The 20286-nt window shown below is 39.6% G+C and overlaps 1 protein-coding gene across 1 annotated transcript in view; it reads left to right on the top strand.

Moving 5' to 3' along the window:
* Positions 1-670: 670 nt before the first annotated feature.
* LOC129729211 (uncharacterized) overlaps positions 671-20286 on the top strand; it is a 49748-nt gene continuing 30132 nt past the window's right edge. Inside the window, exons 1-4 of the mRNA XM_055687706.1 lie at positions 671-806; positions 3915-3999; positions 14411-14546; positions 14904-14998. Coding sequence (XP_055543681.1) covers positions 3957-3999; positions 14411-14546; positions 14904-14998 — 274 coding nt within the window. The 5' untranslated portion in view covers positions 671-806; positions 3915-3956. The remainder of the gene's footprint in view (positions 807-3914; positions 4000-14410; positions 14547-14903; positions 14999-20286) is intronic.

The following is a 20286-nucleotide window of genomic DNA, read 5'->3' as shown; positions in this document are numbered from 1 at the left end:
TCAATACTGATCATGCAAATATTTCAAATTAATTGGGCTATGGAAGCATTAAATCAGCTTTCAGCTTGTGTTTTACTGCTCATGCTCAATCAAAGCAAAGCAAAGCCTTGGTGCTACATTCCGTATCTGAACTCGACCATCTGTTTATTACACAGACTCCACAGCCAACTGTTAAGTGTACAGGACAATTGCGGGGCTAGTGCTACGATCCTACTGACACTAACAGTCTCTCCCGAGCCGAGACTCGAACCTACGACTACTGGCTTGTTAGGCCAGCATCGTATCTCGAGACCAGCTGGGTGCTCAATCATGGTGCTTAATTATCTACTTTCCAACTGTTGAATTAATATTAAAATTACATTCAATTCCCAATGGTGGCCCTTTTTATCCTGCATTTCCCCTGTCACACCGCAGACACGGCCGAGACAAGTCGACGCGCAGGTTGAAAAATGAACAATCAGAACAGCCAGTCTATTGCATAGCGACACAATACAGGAACAAACTGCATGCGATGGGGGAGAGGGGAGTAAACATCGACGAGAAATCCATCAATCGGCTTCCGGAACGCAAAACGCCCGTCGCTAGCCCGGTAGCGTCACCGTGGCGCACTCTATCTAGCGGGCCATTTGTTCGCTGAGCCGCATCGAAAGCAGTGCCGGACAGTCACTGACGGACATCGTTACCGTCAATATCTCCTCATCCGGAAAAGCGCTGGTCAGTTGTTCGGTTTGTAGGTAACTTGTGGTTGGTGGATTATTTTTTCGCCATGTCGCTGGGAAGCGGTTGAATTGGACCATTATTCACAAGTGAGTGAAAATACGGTTTTTTGTTTTCTGTAACTATCTCTACTGACACGCCTTGCACGAATCACGTGGATGTGACGTCAGTGCAGCACTTTTTACCAACTATGTTTGCGCGCTGAACCTTGACACAATTTTGCACCAGGCACAATGCGAAAAAAAAGAACAACAACAAAACGAATCACTGCCAGTCGTAGCTTCCCACACCACCTCCCGGCTTTTTCCTTTCGGTTCTACGCCCAGTTATAAACCTCAAAAGACGTCGGGTTTCACAGTTTAGCTGCTCTGTGTATGTCGCTACAAGTCAGGGATTTTTCCGATTGCAGCTTGCAGCGACGGCGGCTCGGCAGCAGTAGCAAATAATTGTGTGGCCGGTTGTGAACAATTTGCACGCAAAAAAGAAAAAGGAGAAAAACTAACACCCCTGGCGACACAAAATATGAACCGGCTCCAGTTTGTAACGACGATATGCGGACGTTGCTTCGAAGGTGCCCTGTGGGTTTGGACATCTCTCGGTTGACTCGGTTACTGGCTCCGTTCGCCGGTTGACTGGTTTTACAGGCAGAGTAGCACAAAAAGGATTTTTTTCCTTCACCTGAATATTTGGTTACTTTTTCTTCCTCGTTTTTGTTGTCTTGTTTGAACTATAACTTCAACTTTAACTTTAACAAAAAAATAAAACCTTGGTACTATATTTCGATTCGGAACTCGACCTTCTGTTTATTGTATACAGATTTCGCTGACACTAAAAGTCTCTCCCGCGTCGAAACTCGAACATACGACGACTGGCTTGTTGGGCTACAATCGTACCTCAGGACCAGCTGGGAGTCTATAACACTGTTTGTTTTTTAGTTTTTTGCTGCTTATTGTTTTTTGTCGTATCAAGCAACACGAGTAGCTAGGTTGAATTATCATTTGGATCGTGGATTATTGTGGTGGTTTGCTCAGTATTCCAACGATAGTTACAAGCTGTATTCTGTTGGTTTGAATTTTTTTTACATTTTTCAACCGCAAAGCCGAGGAAGTTAATGAAAGTGAAGACCAACATTTCAGTAGTCTCCTCGACAACATTTCTATTTTTTAATTTATTCTAGCGGTGTTTTGACCAACTGGTAATTTTAATTTAATTGTTTTGACTATCATACAGTTGTCTGTCAATTTTCATCGGCATATTTTTGGCTGAAAAGATAGATAAGTCCGGAAACACTTGAATGCTGCATGATTCAAACACCAGTACACATGCAGTTTTTCTAATTAAATATTAACTTTAATCGTCAGAAAAATGTGTTAATTATTTTCTACAACCAAAACGTTGTTAGACTGGTGTGTCATTATAAGTGATATGAAGATTGTTCGTGATTAATAGACATAACATTATTACCATTTTCTCTTGACAAATTGTAAACAAATGTACAGTTGTTATATTCTGTCGAATTTAACCAGCCGCTTTAGAATAAGATCAACTCTTTTGCTACATTCAAACACACATAAAGTACTCAGCAGTAGATAAATATTGCAAAACTTATAGTTAAAGTACATATCGGAACGTTCGATGCTTCATTGTGTGCTTGTTGATATCCTGCTATGACCGCACTAACATGCGAAGAAACTTCTTGACTCATACAACGCAGATGTGAAACTGCAACTTTTCATGCAGCAGAAAATATTTCCGCCTGTTAGCCCATTTGCCAGTCACATTTCCTGCTGTTCGTTTTTCGAGCAGTTCCGGAATGTGTATCGGAAAAGTTTCTTTTTGCCATGAAGTCACTGTACAAGCAATGCTAGCTTTTCACATCATGTCGAACCTCTATACTGGGGCAGTACTCTAACGACAATATTACTTCCTAGTATAGAATAACAAACAGCTGCTAGTGGGCTGCTAATTGTACTCCAAACTACAACTGCTTTTACTACTACTAGCGAGTATTGTGGGCAGTGAAACATGGAACACTTCCGTGCTTTACTCGTTGGCATTGCTTCTGGAAAAGGCGGATGCGTTTGTCATGCAACCGGACGACGGTCGGTGGCACAAACAGTTTCATGCAGACATTCGTGACAATCCTCGGCCCCGTCGTCTGTCCTGCTGCTAACCCTTTTTACGACTTATTAGCGTTAATAGCAGTTTCCGGTTTAGCTTTAACACGCACGAGACTGATAAAGTAGAAATAGGTCAGTATTATTGAGGGGAATCTGTTTAACGCTGTTCTAGCGGAAGTGGGGTGGAAAGTTTATGTTCCTTAATCCGTTTTGTGATGTTAATGTTTAGACACCCAAAGTTTATGATTGATTAAGAGCGGTTTAGAGCGATTATTGGTTGTTCTAAAATTTCTGCGTTCCAACTAACACGAAAAACATTTTAGATTTCTCTTAGTTTTTATTATAAGGTAGATGATTTCCTCAAACTTTTGGTGAAGACAGTACTTTAGACGCTAACCTGTACCATAAAAAATATAGCTCAAAAAAAAAAAAGGCTTACTTCCTCCTGATAGTAAACAAGTTTTCACCAAGTCATCTTTAAAAATAATTATCCTTCCTGCAATATTCGGTCACTGCGAGACGTGTCGGTATAAAAGGTGTGCCACAGGCACCCCACTTATTTCCAAAACTCTAAATATTAATGTTAAGTAACAAAACCACAAAAACGGCGTGACGCGGTGTGGCCGGGCCGTGGGCAAACTGAGATGGTTAATTATATGTACACAGCTCGCTGGCTATTACGGTCACCCCACCACCGCTAGATAGAAGTGTCTTCCCAGGCGTAGTTATGTTCGTTGGCTTATCCGCGCTGTTTGTCAGCTCCGAGCGTAATTTATTTGTAATCAGTTATTTAACCACCTGGCGGGGTGGATTCGTTTATTCTCACGCGTGGACTGATTTGGCACCTTAATACAGGCGTTAGGTCGATGATCCTTCGGCGTGGGTTCAGCGGGAGAGAAAAAGGTTCATCGATCGAAACTAAGCAAAAGGACAGTACTGTTTTTAAATCTGTATCATTTTTTACGACCGTAATAGAGCAAAACTCGAGCTAAGATTTTAACATATTCAGCATAGCATGTAAAGAAACTTAAAGATGAAAATATATTAATAGAAAATTTACTATTTTATTCTCAACAGCTCATTCCTTGAAGCACCGTACTGCATAGCACTCAGTGCAGAATGGCGACTAAGCGGATTTGGACCACAGACCAGCATATTGAGAGTGAGTAATTTGTTACTGCTTACTAATTGTTGTACGTTTTCATAGTTGAATTGAATTTTGCATTTTTTTAGTAGGTGTTAAAGAATTTACGCAGGCTTTGAAATCATAAAATTCTACAGTTTTTTGAATATTAAAAGAACTTTTTGTAATTTAGAATGCAAAATCAATCGATTATTTTTTTATGTGTAAGCTCTTACTGAAAATTGCTTGTACTTGACATGTAAAGTTTTTCGAGCCAAATTACTGTAACGAATTTGAACATTTTCGCACAAACCGCACGATCGACATGCGGGTATGCGTTACGCACATAACGGCAAATTCAAGAAGGAAGCCAACATTCTAAACACTCTATATGAAAACCTCTTAATGTGTACTGCATAATGAAGTGATGTTTGCAGGGCGGTTTCGCAGCCAAATTTTTAGATATAGCTCGATAAAAATCTGAAATTCTCACTTTTCTTAAAACTTGTTGACTCCTTAGCGAAGCACACGCCCGAAAGAGTCCGCCGATATGACCTTGATAATTTCTGCTGGATTTGTTATTCATTCTAAACAACAAATTTTTGGTAGCCAACAGCACAACTACACCGAACATTTGAAATATAACATTCTTACACATATGAACATATATTAACACATATACATGCAATTATCATTCAATTTTTTTCAAATATATGATGCGATTTTGTTTTGATTGTGGTATAATCGATTTGTACTCATATACTGCGTATAAATATTTAGATTGTTTATGTCAACTTTAGTCAGTGGATTTCGAATAATGTATAATTAAATGTTGTTACTTATACATCAATTTGAATGATCTTATCAGTGAAAATAGAATATTTTAACGCAGTTGATATTACTGATCGTTTCTGAGGAGCATCCAATGAATGGGCAAATACCAATCAATATGGGTTCTTGAAACCTGGATTAAACCCAGAATCCGACCTCAAACCCCATTTTTTATCCAGATGACCATTTCTGGTTACCTGATAATCATAAAATCATAACATCCATCATAAAATTGCCGAACTGCCTAATCAGGGTATTTCTATGGCGACAGTTTCCGATCAACAGCCTAAAGTGACAAATATTATCCAATACGATTTGGGGTAGTGGTATGATACCCGGGGGCCAGAAATCATCTTCAGACGCCATTTTAAATTACTAGACAATAGCTTCAGGTTTCTGGAAACCAGTCTAAAAGGGACAAACATTACGCAATGTGAGTTTTTTAGTACCTGGGATGATGCTCAGAGGCCAGGAATCAACTTCTTACTTCATTTTGAAATCCGAATTTGCGACTTCCGATTTCTAGGAAACATCCTTCAATTTCAAAATATAATCCAATAAAGGTATCTTTGGATTTTAAAATATTGATGTTGTAGGAATTGATTTTAGAATATTGATGTTGAAGGAATAATTGGAGCATTGTATTTGAAATTTAACGTAATATTTGTACTAAATAAATAGTTTTTCTATCATAATGACTCCTAATTTCAAACTTTGGTCAAAGCAGCTAGTTTTAAACAGCCTTTGGGTTTTGATTCTTTGTAAGTTTGAGGAACAACCTGTTCGTTTGACACCTGTTTTCTTTCAATAAGTCGTGTAATCTTTGAGAGAATAGACTTTCAATATTTATACAATTTAACACATAATGGTTAAAATAAAAATCCGATTACAACAAAAGTGTGGCTTCGAAGGTCAAACTAAGAAAAAATGAAAAAGTGAAGTTTTCTGAACACGTTTCTTTACATACCCTTCGAACTACATGTTCAATCATCATAAAATTCGTTATTTGAGGGTTTTGAAGACAGTCCTATTTTGTTCAAATCGGTTGTGTAGTTTCTGAAATAAAGGTGAAACTCCACTCTTACATTTTGATACATAACTGACAAAGTTACAGTCCAATCATTAAAAAATTATTTTACAAACGGTTCAAAAAACAAGCTTGTTCTTTTGATACCAATTTTGTTCGAATCGGTTGTGTAGTTGGAAATCCGATAACAATTAAATTCAATAGGGTCTTATGGGGCAACTCGACCTTTCATTTGCGATTAGATTCATGCCATTCATTCATGCCATCTCTGAGAAAATCGAGTGAGAATGGGAGACCGTTACAAACATACACAGACACACACACACACACACACACATGTGGTGATTTTTTTCCTGTCCACCTTGGAGTTCGTAGCAATCACGTCCGCGCGCTGTAAATCTCGTCGAATGAATGTCTAACGTCTCTCGAATCTTTGATTTCCACACGCATACTCTGGCAACCAAGGGAGAGAACATTCTCTCTTTTTCTCTCTCTCTCGCATCAAAACTTTAGAATATCGATTGTTGAGCACACGCACACACAGCTGGCGGACTAGGAAAGCAACAAACCAATACACACGGTATCTGTAGCTTATGTCGTGTGAGCAAATCACATTGCAAGCGGAGGGATTCAACGTAATAAATAACCGTGTGTGCATATGTTACAAGTATTTAACTCCACTCTTAGAAATTCTCTCGGTAACAATGATATATATACACCGTTTTAGTATGTTGATTTTGTTTGTTATTCGGTTACATCGTCTCACCTCCCACAACACACACATACAGAAAATGCTCAGCTCGCCAAAATAAGTCGATTGATATACAAAATTTGACCCTTTGGAGCACTTTTATACCTTTCATTTTTTCAGTTATTGCTATACCTTTCTAGGAGAAAGGAGAAAGATAATGTTCCCAAATTGAGCTCAGAATGGCTGAAATCGTCTTCTAAAGACAAAAAAAGAAAATGATCCCAAATTGAGCTTAGAATGGCCGAAAACGCCTTCTTAAGGCCAGAAAAGGCCAAAAAAGGAAATGATCCCAAATTAAGCTCAGAATGGCTAAAATCGCCTTCTAAACGCCAGAAAAAGACATAAAAGAAAATTATCCCAAATTGAGCTCAGAACGGCTGAAATCGTCTTCTAAAGGCCAACAAAGGAGAATGATCCAAAATTAAGCTCAGAATGGCTAAAATCGCCTTCTTGAGGCCAGAAAATGCAAAAAAAAGAAAAAGATCCCAAATTAAGCACAGAATGGCTGAAATCGTCCACTAAAGGCCAGAAAAGGCAAAAAAAGAAAATGATCCCAAATTAAGCTCAGAATGGCCGGAAACGCCTTCATAACGCCCGAAAAGGCCAAAAAAGAAAATGATCCCAAATTAAGCTCAGAATGGCTGAAATCGTCTTCTAAAGGCCAGAAAATGCCAAAATAGAAAATGATCCCAAATTAAGCTCAGAATGGCCGAAAACGCCTTCTAAACGCCAGAAAAGGCCAAAAAAGAAAATGATCCCAAATTGAGCTCAGGCCAGAAGAGGTCAAAAAAAATGATCCCAAATTAAGCTCAGAATGACTGAAATCGTCTTCTAAAGGCCAGAAAAAGCCAAAAAAGAAAATGATCCCAAATTGAGCTCAAAAAGGTCGAAAACGTCTTCTTAAGGCCAGAAAAGGCCAAAAAAGAAAATGATCCCAAATTGAGCTCAAAATGGCCGAAAACGCCTTCTAAACGCCAGAAAAGGCCAAAAAAGAGAATGATCCCAAATTAAGCTCAGAATGGCCGAAAACGCCTTCTTAAGGCCAGAAAAGGCCAAAAAAGAAAATGATCCCAAATTGAGCCCAGAATGGCTGAAATCGTCTTCTAAAGGCCAAAAAAGAAAATGATCCCAAATTAAGCTTAGAATGGCTGAAATCGTCTTCTTAAGGCCAGAAAAGGCCAAAAAAGAAAATGATCCCAAATTAAGCTCAGAATGGCCGAAATCGTCTTCTAAAGGCCAAAAAAGAAAATGATCCCAAATTAAACTTAGATCTAAAGGCCAGAAGAGGCCAAAAAAGAAAATGATCCCAAATTGAGCTCAGAATGGCCGAAAACGCCTTCTAAACGCCAGAAAAGGCCAAAAAGGAAAATGGGCTCAGAATGGCCTAAAACGCCTTCTTAAGGCCAGAAAAGGCCAAAAAAGAAAATGATCCCAAATTGAGCCCAGAATGGCTGAAATCGTCTTTTAAAGGCCAAAAAAGAAATTGATCCCAAATTAAGCTCAGAATGGCCAAAATTGCTTTCTAAACGCCATAAAAGGCCAAAAAAGAAAATGATCTTTAATTGAGTTCAGAATGGCTGAAATCGTCTCCTGAAGGCCAAAAAAGAAAATGATCCCTAATTAAGCTCAGAATGGCTGAAATCGTCTTCTAAAGGCCAGAAGAGGCCAAAAAAGAAAATGATCCCAAATTAAGCTCAGAATGGCCGAAAACGCCTTCTAAACGCCAGAAAAGGCCAAAAAGGAAAATGATCCCAAATTGGGCTCAGAATGGCCGAAAACGCCTTCTTAAGGCCAGAAAAGGCCAAAAAAGAAAATGATCCCAAATTGAGCCCAGAATGGCTGAAATCGTCTTCTAAAGGCCAGAAAAGGCCAAAAAAGAAAATGATCCCAAATTGAGCTCAAAAAGGTCGAAAACGTCTTCTTAAGGCCAGAAAAGGCCAAAAAAGAAAATGATCCCAAATTGAGCTCAAAATGGCCGAAAACGCCAGAACAGGCCAAAAAAGAGAATGACCCAAATTAAGCTCAGAATGGCCGAAAACGCCTTCTTAAGGCCAGAAAAGGCCAAAATAGAAAATGATCCCAACTTGAGCCCAGAATGGCTGAAATCGTCTTCTAAAGGCCAAAAAAGAAAATGATCCCAAATTAAGCTTAGAATGGCTGAAATCGTCTTATAAACGCCAGAAAAGGGCAAAAAAGAAAATGATCCCAAATTGAGCTCAAAATGGCCGAAAACGCCTTCTAAACGCCAGAAAAGGCCAAAAAAGAGAATGATCCAAAATTGAGCTCAGAATGGCCGAAAACGCCTTCTTAAGGCCAGAAAAGGCCAAAAAAGAAAATGATCCCAAATTGAGCCCAGAATGGCTGAAATCGTCTTCTAAAGGCCAAAAAAGAAAATGATCCCAAAATAAGCTTAGAATGGCTGAAATCGTCTTCTAAGGCCAGAAAAGGCCAAAAAAGAAAATGATCCCAAATTAAGCTCAGAATGGCTGAAATCGTCTTCTAAAGGCCAGAAAAGGCCAAAAAAGAAAATGATCCCAAATTGAGCTCAAAAAGGTCGAAAACGTCTTCTTAAGGCCAGAAAAGGCCAAAAAAGAAAATGATCCCAAATTGAGCTCAAAATGGCCGAAAACGCCTTCTTAAGGCCAGAAAAGGCCAAAAAAGAAAATGATCCCAACTTGAGCCCAGAATGGCTGAAATCGTCTTCTAAAGGCCAGAAAAGGCCAAAAAAGAAAATGATCCCAAATTGAGCTCAAAAAGGTCGAAAACGTCTTCTTAAGGCCAGAACAGGCCAAAAAAGAGAATGACCCAAATTAAGCTCAGAATGGCCGAAAACGCCTTCTTAAGGCCAGAAAAGGCCAAAAAAGAAAATGATCCCAACTTGAGCCCAGAATGGCTGAAATCGTCTTCTAAAGGCCAAAAAAGAAAATGATCCCAAATTAAGCTTAGAATGGCTGAAATCGTCTTATAAACGCCAGAAAAGGGCAAAAAAGAAAATGATCCCAAATTGAGCTCAAAATGGCCGAAAACGCCTTCTAAACGCCAGAAAAGGCCAAAAAAGAGAATGATCCCAAATTGAGCTCAGAATGGCCGAAAACGCCTTCTTAAGGCCAGAAAAGGCCAAAAAAGAAAATGATCCCAAATTGAGCCCAGAATGGCTGAAATCGTCTTCTAAAGGCCAAAAAAGAAAATGATCCCAAATTAAGCTTAGAATGGCTGAAATCGTCTTCTTAAGGCCAGAAAAGGCCAAAAAAGAAAATGATCCCAAATTAAGCTCAGAATGGCTGAAATCGTCTTCTAAAGGCCAAAAAAGAAAATGATTCCAAATTAAACTTAGAATGGCTGAAATCGTCTTCTAAAGGCCTGAAGAGGTCAAAATAGAAAATGATTCCAAATTAAGCTCAGAATGGCTGAAATCGTCTTCTAAAGGCCAAAAAAGAAAATGATCCCAAATTAAGCTTAGAATGGCTGAAATCGTCTTCTAAAGGCCAGAAGAGGCCAAAAAAGAGAATGATCCCAAATTAAGCTCAGAATGACTGAAATCGTCTTCTAAAGGCCAGAAAAAGCCAAAAAAGAAAATGATCCCAAATTGAGCTCAAAAAGGTCGAAAACGTCTTCTTAAGGCCAGAAAAGGCCAAAAAAGAAAATGATCCCAAATTGAGCTCAAAATGGCCGAAAACGCCTTCTAAACGCCAGAAAAGGCCAAAAAAGAGAATGATCCCAAATTAAGCTCAGAATGGCCGAAAACGCCTTCTTAAGGCCAGAAAAGGCCAAAAAAGAAAATGATCCCAAATTGAGCCCAGAATGGCTGAAATCGTCTTCTAAAGGCCAAAAAAGAAAATGATCCCAAAATAAGCTTAGAATGGCTGAAATCGTCTTCTAAGGCCAGAAAAGGCCAAAAAAGAAAATGATCCCAAATTAAGCTTAGAATGGCTGAAATCGTCTTCTAAAGGCCAGAAGAGGTAAAAAAAAATGATCCCAAATTAAGCTCAGAATGACTGAAATCGTCTTCTAAAGGCCAGAAAAAGCCAAAAAAGAAAATGATCCTAAATTGAGCTCAAAAAGGTCGAAAACGTCTTCTTAAGGCCAGAAAAGGCCAAAAAAGAAAATGATCCCAAATTGAGCTCAAAATGGCCGAAAACGCCTTCTAAACGCCAGAAAAGGCCAAAAAAGAGAATGATCCCAAATTAAGCTCAGAATGGCCGAAAACGCCTTCTTAAGGCCAGAAAAGGCCAAAAAAGAAAATGATCCCAAATTGAGCCCAGAATGGCTGAAATCGTCTTCTAAAGGCCAAAAAAGAAAATGATCCCAAATTAAGCTCAGAATGGCTGAAATCGTCTTCTAAAGGCCAAAAAAGAAAATGATCCCAAATTAAGCTTAGAATGGCTGAAATCGTCTTCTAAGGCCAGAAAAGGCCAAAAAAGAGAATGATCCCAAATTAAGCTCAGAATGGCTGAAATCGTCTTCTCAAGGCCAAAAAAGAAAATGAGCCCAAAATAAGCTTAGAATGGCCGAAAACGCCTTCTCAACGCCAGAAAAGGCCAAAAAAGAAAATGATTCCAAATTAAGCTCAGAATGGCCGAAAACGCCTTCTCAACGCCAGAAAAGGCCAAAAAAGAAAATGATCCCAAATTGAGCTCAGAATGGTCGAAAACGTCTTCTTAAGGCCAGAAAAGGCCAAAAAAGAAAATTTTCCCAAATTGAGCTCAAAATGGCCGAAAACGCCTTCAAAACGCCAGAAAAGGCCAAAAAAGAGAATGATCCCAAATTAAGCTCAGAATGGCTGAAATCGTCTTCTAAAGGCCAAAAAAGAAAATGATCCCAAATTAAGCTCAGAATGGCTGAAATCGTCTTCTAAAGGCCAGAGGAGGTCAAAAAAGAAAATGATCCCAAATTGAGCTCAGAATGGCCGAAAAAGCCTTCTAAACGCCAGAAAAGGCCAAAGAAGCGAATGATCCCAAATTGAGCTCAGAATGGCTGAAATCGTCTTCTAAAGGCCAGAAAAGGCCGAATAAGGAAACGATCCTAAATTAAGCTCAGAATGGCCAAAATTGCCTTTCAAATGCCAAAAAAAAACGCAAAAAAAAATCCCTAATTAAGCTCAGAATTGCCAAAATCTCATTTTGAAGGCCAGAAAAAAACCAAAAAAGGAAAATCCCAATTTAAACTTAGAATCGCCAAAAACGTCTTCTAAAGGCCAGAAAACGCCAAAAAAGAAAATGTTCCCGAATTAGGCTCAGAATCGCCAAAAACCCCTTTTAGAGGCCAGAAAAGACAAAAAAATGATCCCAAATTTAACTCAGAATCGCTCAAAACCTCTCCTGAAGGCCAGAAAAGAAAATGATTCCAAATTAAGCTCATGGATATTTCATAAGGGTATTTCCAGAATCGTGTTGATATACAGAATACTCTTACCGGATCAGCAAGTTTTCTATACAATTGGACAAAAAATCAGTAGAAACTGTAGCATTTTTTCATTATATTTTCTCAACAACAAAAAAGCATTTGTTCAAATGCATATCAAGTAGGTAGTTAGTCTCCAGTTTATGGGTTACTCTTTTTAGGTTTAAATTTGTGTCACGCAGATGTTGGCCTCCTCAGTCGTTTGTCTGCCTGGAATTTACTTTGCTCGCATTTAGTCGACAGCTATCTAACAGTTGGACTTCCCAAGTGTGATAGAATTGTGTAACAGAAACTCTTTTCCTGCACTTTGCATAAATGCAAACTCACTCTCATTCACTGGTAATCCACTGTAGAGGGTCGATGAACCGAACTCAATCAACAATCGATGAAAAAAGTTCAAAGTGCTCCTACGGGCTCCAATTGATTGTTGCACAGTTACACATCGCACTGTGGAGACAAACAGAGTGTACTCAATAAAATGTAACTTCCGTCACGTGTTCATAACCAATATCGCACAAAAAAGGAACTAAAGAGAAAAAATGTAAAGTATGAGAGTAAGAGAGATAGACAGAGTGATACAGTAAAACCGAAGTGCTGAACTGCCATCATGCCCAGCAATCTATCGGAAATGGAAATGTTTGAGCGGGGTTAAAATACAGCGCACTTCCTCATCCGGCAGCGGGTGCCATTGCTGCAGTATGCATTGTGCCAAACCCTCCCCCTCCCCCTGGTCAGTTGCATCGTCCTTGGGACAGTTGCGTTTTACGTTTTACAGCACAGTTTCCATCCATATATATTGAGGTAGGATTAGGGTGCAGGAGGCGAGTAACGATAAAGCCGGTCAAACAATTTTTTTCCTCCCTCGCTTTTTTTTTTGTCCTGTAAAGTCAGTAGCCAGTGTGGTGGAAAGTCATAGGGGAAAACAAGCATCTAACCGGAATGGCCTATTCTGTCGGTTTAGTCGTGCTGAAACTTCATTTCTGTCGCCGGAATTTAAAACTGAATGATAAAATACTTTGAATTGAATTGAGTTTTTTATAAAATGTTAGATCTCGTTCCAGTGCACATGAACAAGCTTTTTGTAGAGCACTTTTTTTCTTGTACACTAACCAAGCAGAAGAGAGCAGAAAATCGAATCGAGTCTAGTTACGACGATCGAAGCACAGACAAATCAAACGTAACACTTTGATTATGATACCGATTAAGGCGTAGATTATTGGGGCGAAGGTCAGTTATAATGTTTGATACTCAAATGATCACCATCAAGTTTATTTGTCAATGATAGCGAGTAGCAGCTGAACTTGTATGTGGTTGCTTGCTATTGGAAGTTGTACTGCAACTAGTTATCGCGCTTCTATGGTCACACACTGCAATTGGCCACTGGCGGATGTCAGTTTACGGCATGCTGCTGATTCCGTATTCACGTCAGGGCGAACGCGGAGACGAGAGCCTTGTAAATGTTTCATAAGGAAAGCATGCATACCTTTACCTACATTGCCCTTTGATTATGGTTTGAAGAAAAAGATGTTTTTGTTGAGTTGGTTCTTCAGGGTATTTAGAGTCATATATAACTTACTTTACAATTCTATCTAAGTTATCCAACTTTGGCATTCGAAGCAAAAAACAAAATCGGCAATCGAATTCAACCGTTTATCATTACAAGTTTACATTTTCGATGGGAAAAAATCGCATGCAAATTTCTATTTATGCATGAAACGTGGTATAAAAATGACTGCTCAAGTAACATTGTTCGGCGATACATTAACGCATTAAAAAACAAAGCGTCTCCATCACAAGTGAACATGACACTTATTGTGTTCAAATCAGAGCCACAGTCTCTGAGAGTATTAGGGTATTACGATTTTAATATTTAGATAAATGATGGTAGAACTTAATATCGGAATATTCGCGAAGCCCGAAAGGTTGGGAACCGCTGGTCTAGCCAAATGCTTACACAAACTGAAAGCTTGTAAAAATAGAATAGAATAGAATTTCTATCAACAAGCAAGAGATAACGTTATCATAGGTTTACATTGGCTTAAAAAAGCAGTAGAAATTTGATTTTCCCATGCTTTTGTTGAATAATGGTTTTACATATCCAATCCAAACAAAGCGGATGTGACCTTTTTTCTCACATTAACCAATATCTATCAGGGTGGTGTGTGGAACCATGTTTTACCCATCCGTCACCCATCACATGCCACATTTCCATTTTCACTGACACATGAAAGTTCAAATAATAACCATAGCTCAACATACACTCTAATATGTCAGTCATCAATTAAACCGACAGTTACAACTTCACTCAACTCTGTGATTGAATTCAAGCGAATCGGTGCGATACCTCTAACTTCAATCCCTCAGTGCACTAACCAGATTCTACCCTGTTGTTTTTTTTCATCGCTCTTTTCCAACGCATTTCCATTCCGACCCACCGTCAGGCCAGCTGACCGCCAAGATAAACAATGCGATTCACAGCAGCAGCGCAGACAGACCATTCACCGACAGTACGGGTTCGGGTACCGGGAATGGCATCAATACCAGCCGGAATCCCTACCTCGTGGGGGTGCAATCAAGGTAATGAGTTGAGTTATTTGCTTTATCGCCCCGCTCGGGCTGCTCGTCGTCATATTTCGAAACAAAGCGCTCTGATGTCGAGTGAAAGCGTTTCTCTTATCTATTTTGCTATTTTACTCGTAATGGGTCGTTTTTTATTTTCTCCAGGACAAGAAGAACAGAATGGAGCATTTTATGTGATTAGTCCTATTCAATTAATAATGTATTGTATTGTTTGACGGATATTAGTTTGCATTATTCTTTCAAAAATATCAAAGCAAGGCGTGGGTGAAAAATTGATTGCTTATTTATTTCTTCTTTTCTCATTTTCCACGGATTACACGGAAACACGGCATGTGGGATGCGTTTGAACGGTAGATTTCGACGACGCTACTACCACAAATCCATCTTTATCATACTGATCGTGGTGATCGTGATTCTCCTTATCGGACTCATCGTTGTTGCCTGCTTACGTAAGTATATAAAAAATTGATGGATTTATTCAACCCTCACTCAAGTATTACATTCGGGTTTGATTACAAATCTCCAGAGTTTTTTAGCTCTATCTGAAAGTTTTTTTTCGGAATGGTTCACTTCATAGCTGTGGAAATGCTGCCAAAACACAGAACATAATTTATATCTTACGCGTAGAAGGCGAATGAAAACTCAATTACCCTTCGGTCAAGTTTGTAATTGTTTCGTATACTCTCGCATGGTAAGGTCTATTATTTTCATCAGTTGAAGAAAACGGGCCTCAAACTCCGGAATTTTGATCAATATCGACAATTTCAATTACGGGAACGAATTCTCTGATTAATTAGCTGTCTTACGAATATATGACCGTTCATCACAGAAAAATTTTTGAATAACAAAAATTGCAGTCAGGTACTGACGGAATCTCCCCGCAAAACAGGTGCAAACAGCCTTAAAAAACGTTTTGGTGATTTGTAGAAAATTGTCAAAACAGTTTTAGAGGCTAAAGGCTGGAGTTGTTACAAAGAAAGAGATACTGAATAAATTGATACCGCAATGCACAGGAAGCTGCATAAGCTGCTTAAAGTAGGTTCCTTACCCTACGTTTCGCATATTTGTTCCCATCTTGTTCGAATTCCATCGGCCTTGTTAAAGCACGAGGGATATTGATTATGATACATTTTTAGATAAAAAAGCTGAAAGTTCAATTCGATGTTTCTACATTTAATTGGCGTTTGGTGAATCGTGAACATTCTCTTTTACTTTCTTCTTCCAGCTCGAGGAACCAAATTTTTATAAATAATTGCTGATCATTATAACCAGCATCGTTGCAATAATTTGAATGAAAAATAGTCCTACGCACAGCCTGATGAACAATTCCATAATATTCCGATTTGGCTGAAACTTTGTATAGATGTCATTTGGTCGGTGTTAAGTCATACCGGGCCAAGTCGCAAAATTGGTAAAAAAAACGAGTTAATGATAGCATTGAATCAAGATTTACTTCAGCTACAACACACAACAACCAGAGTTGATTTATCTCTCAAATAGCACAAATTATGGCATATTTTTTTCTGAATGATCGAAGAAAAGCAATCATAGTGTGCAGTCAGAACAAACCAAGTGTTAGGTTATCGGCAACTACAACCCAGTCACTTTGTAAAAATCAGCAAATGGACGAATATTCAAGTGATTTTTCGGATTTCTCTTGATTAGAGGATACTTTCTTCCATCATTCATCGGAATCATGTATGTTTTACACACAGAAATGTACTTGAATGTATTTTTTTGACGAATTTTGCTATCGCTACGCTGACCATATATCACGCTTTATAGTATTCAGACAGAGTGGACTATGTGCCAAGCAGGAAAAAGTTGTAATTTCCGGAATTATTTGCATAGGTTTGAAGACAGCATAAGTTAATTTAAAAGCTGCAAGGCACCTTATAAAAAAGTTTCAGAACCCGTTAGCCAAACGAGTATACTTTACCAGTAAAAGTAACGAGTGTGAATGGTCCACTATGATTGAACATATAACTAGAAAATGTTAGTCTTTAGTGTGAGTAACACAAAAATTTTCATTTTTAAAAACAAGTTACGATTATAATAACGATTCTGACCTCAAAAATAACGACTCTACCAAGGAATCATATCCTAAAAAGGTTGATAAAAATGATAATAAAGTGAGAGAGGATGATTGCGAGAACATTTATTGAGTTTGTTCAATTACATTTTATATAACTTGTATTATTTTTGGTGCTAAAGAAGCGAAAAATGAAATTTTAAAACTTTTTAACTGTTCGAATGATTGGCTATAAATATTTTTTTTTTTCAATTGATCAGTCACAATGAACCAACTTATTACATATCATTCTTTTGTTCAGTCAGAGTGGACCAACTTCACCTAGTCAGTTAAGTTACCGGTCATTGTCGAATTCATAACGCTGTTTTTCTTAATTGTCACTTAACATGATACAGTCAAAGAGTAACTCCTGCTCTTACTTTACTTACTTTTTTGGCTAACTAATCGTTCACCGGTCTAGGGCCGAACGAATTAGAGACGTCCAGCTTCTTCTGTCTTGGGCAGCCGTTCTCCAGTCTCCCCGTACACCAGCAGATCATGCATCTTCTTCCACCGCGTGCGAGGCCTACCACGGAGTCGACGGCCTCTTCCTGGTTCTCTACTGAAGGTAGTTTTGGCGGCTCTCTCGTCAGGCATCCTGGCTACGTTTCCAGCCCACTGAAGCCTGCCCCGCTGTATTACCTTCACTATATCAGCATGTTTGTATACCTGGTACAACTCGTGATTCATGCGTCTGCGCCACACTCCATCTTCCAGTTTACCGCCAAGTATCGATCGCAGAACTTTACGCTCAAAAACTCCGAGCACTCGTCGATCAGCTTCCTTCAGCGTACATGCTTCATGTCCGTAAAGGGCCACCGGGAGTATCAGCGTCCTATAGTTGTAGCTAGTTTTGTGCGAGTTTGCAAACTACGGGACCTTAGCTGGTTACGCAGACCGTAGAAAGCCCTGTTCGCAGCTGTAACTCGTCGTTTCACTTCACGGCTCATATCGTTGTCACATGTCACAAGCGTACCAAGATAAACGAATTCGTCAACCACTTCAAATCGTTCCCCATCTATCTCCACCTCAGCACCAACACCACGGGGACTCCCACGCTCTCTGCCAGCTACCTTGTACTTCGTTTTGGCAGAGTTAATGACAAGTCCCAATCTCGCTGCTTCTCTCTTAAAAGGTACGAAAGCCTCCTCCACGGCCTTACGGTTGATACCGAGGATATCGGCGTCGTCCGCAAAACCATCAAGCATGTAAGATTTCGTGATGATCGTACCGTTTCTTTCCACGTTTGCTCTTCGTACTGCACCCTCAAGAGCGATGTTAAACAGTAGGTTGGAGAGCGCACCCCCCTGCTTCAGTCCATCCAACGTTACGAACGCGGCTGATGTCTCGCCAGCTATCCGCACGCACGATTTTGATCCCTCCCCTGGAACGCCCTTGTCGAAAACCAGCCTGGTATTCGCCAACAAAGGATTCCGTTAGCGGTCTCAATCTGAAGAACAGGATACGGGAGAGCACTTTATATGCGGAGTTGAGCAGCGTTATCCCTCGATAGTTGCCACAATCCAATCGATGGCCCTTCTTATAGATAGGGCATATGAGGCCTTCCAACCAGTCGTTCGGCATTTGTTCGTCCGCCCAGATTTTTAGTATTATCTGGTGGATCGCATAGTACAGCCGCCCGCTTTCCGCTTTTAGAAGTTCGGCCGGGATACCGTCCTTCCCAGCGGCCTTGCCGTTTTTCAGCTCACTAATCGCCTTTTTCACCTCCTCCTGTGTTGGTGGCTCCACAGCTTGTTCGTCACTCATAATCGATCTGGGAGCAGGCATCTCCATTTGGATGCCTCCAGGTGTGTTTCCGAATATTCAAACATGGAAAATAGGAGCTACATATGGCCATTCCTCTGGCCGCGGCAAAGTTTATCAGCCTCAGGCCGTTTTCATTGGTTGACGAGTGGAGGCTATGCCTTCCAATGACCGGACGGAAGAATTCCTCCCTCCCAACCTGTGCGTTTGCGTCTCCGATGACGACTTTTACGTCGTGTTTTGGGCACTCGTCATAGATTCGCTCAAGCTTGTCATAGAACTCATCTTTGACTTCATCGGATTTGTCGTTTGTCGGTGCGTAGGTGTTGATTAAACTGTAGTTGAAGAATTTGCCCTTAATCCTCAACACGCATACACGGTCATCTACGGGCCACCACCGGATGACTCTTGTTTTCTGATTTCCCAGCACTACAAAACTGACGCCCCGTTCCGCTGCTTTGCCGCCACTGTAGTAGATGTGGTACTTGAAAGAAGTGCGTGCAATAGGGTCTACTGCACGGAATTCCCTTTCTCCGGAATTTGGCCACCGAACCTCCTGAATCGCTGGGATTTCGACTCCCTACCGCTGTAGTTCTCGAACAAGCAAGCCAGCCCGCGCCGGTTCATTGAGAAATCGGACGTTCCAAGTACCCAATTTCCAATCGTTCACTTTAATCTTTTTCCGTGTTCGTAGCCTAGGTCGTTGCCGATTGATCCGTTCCTTATTTCTAAATTCGTTGTTCGTGGTTGATGAAACGTATCGGTATGCTACCTTACCAGGGTCGCGATACCTACATCCTACTGATGGGGCTGCCATCTTAGGTGTAGCTGGCGAGATACAGCATTCCATAATTCAGCCGCCCGCTCCGGGTCAGACGCTGTTGTACGCCGCCCCTATGGGGATACAGCCGCGTACGACCCCCTTCCCAGTCAGCATACGACCATAGTTTCCACCGGGGATAATACCAACATTACGAGGAAATATGAAAATCTTCAAAATTCACAGAGTAGTAAACTTCAAACTCGTTTTTCTCGAAATAACCAAAATGTTACTTGGTCCGGTCTGACTTAACACCGACCATTTTGTACTTTCATATGGTACGGTATTGATGATTATAAATATTTTTATAGCCGGAACGGTTTATTTGATCAGTGTGACGTCTTCGCAAAAGTTGTTAATATTTTTTTTTGTTTTTCCGAAAAAAACATGCACAATAAAAAATGTCTTATTTCAGAAAACTTATTCTCGAATATCTTATTTTTTATAAAGGTTAGCTAAACATTGATGATTGTCATTGATGATTATAAATCCATTATAAACCGTAAGACTACTAAATAATTTCAAGAAAAAAGTCAAAAATGTTATTCTTCTTCTTCTATTAAATAAAAATAAGCTAGTGCCTGTAAAACGGCGTTTCGCTTGAATTAGAATCAACAGATTTGAATGATTCTTTTTGTGTTTGTTTTGTCTTGATCTCCGACGAGTTAATAAGCAATAAAAATAACAATAATCAACTGATAAAGTTAGAAAAAAATTGAAATATATTTTCGGTTTTTCCCGCCTTTCACTCCAAGAACAACTCCATTAAATTACTATGATTGCAGGCTATGACCGGTAGACAAGTTGTTGTAGCGTTGTTATTGAGGCGTCGTTGTTGAGTAAACAAGCACCTGTTATTGATTCACATATTAAGTGATATTTGTTTTCGCTGCATACTACACCATTTCTATGCAAAAGAACTATAGCGTGGTAGCAACAAACTCGACATGCATGTGAATACTCTCAACGTGGCTTCGATTTTATTCAAGGGCATATGCTTGATAATGTAAATCTTATTTCTGGCTTATTTGAGCAAAGTTGCAAATAATCGTTTTATTTATCTGATAAATGAAAATAAAGAA

This window comes from Wyeomyia smithii, chromosome 3, assembly GCF_029784165.1.
Source record: "Wyeomyia smithii strain HCP4-BCI-WySm-NY-G18 chromosome 3, ASM2978416v1, whole genome shotgun sequence".
In the NCBI taxonomy this organism is placed as follows: Eukaryota; Metazoa; Arthropoda; class Insecta; order Diptera; family Culicidae; genus Wyeomyia; species Wyeomyia smithii.
This window is presented reverse-complemented; position numbering and strand designations above follow the sequence as displayed.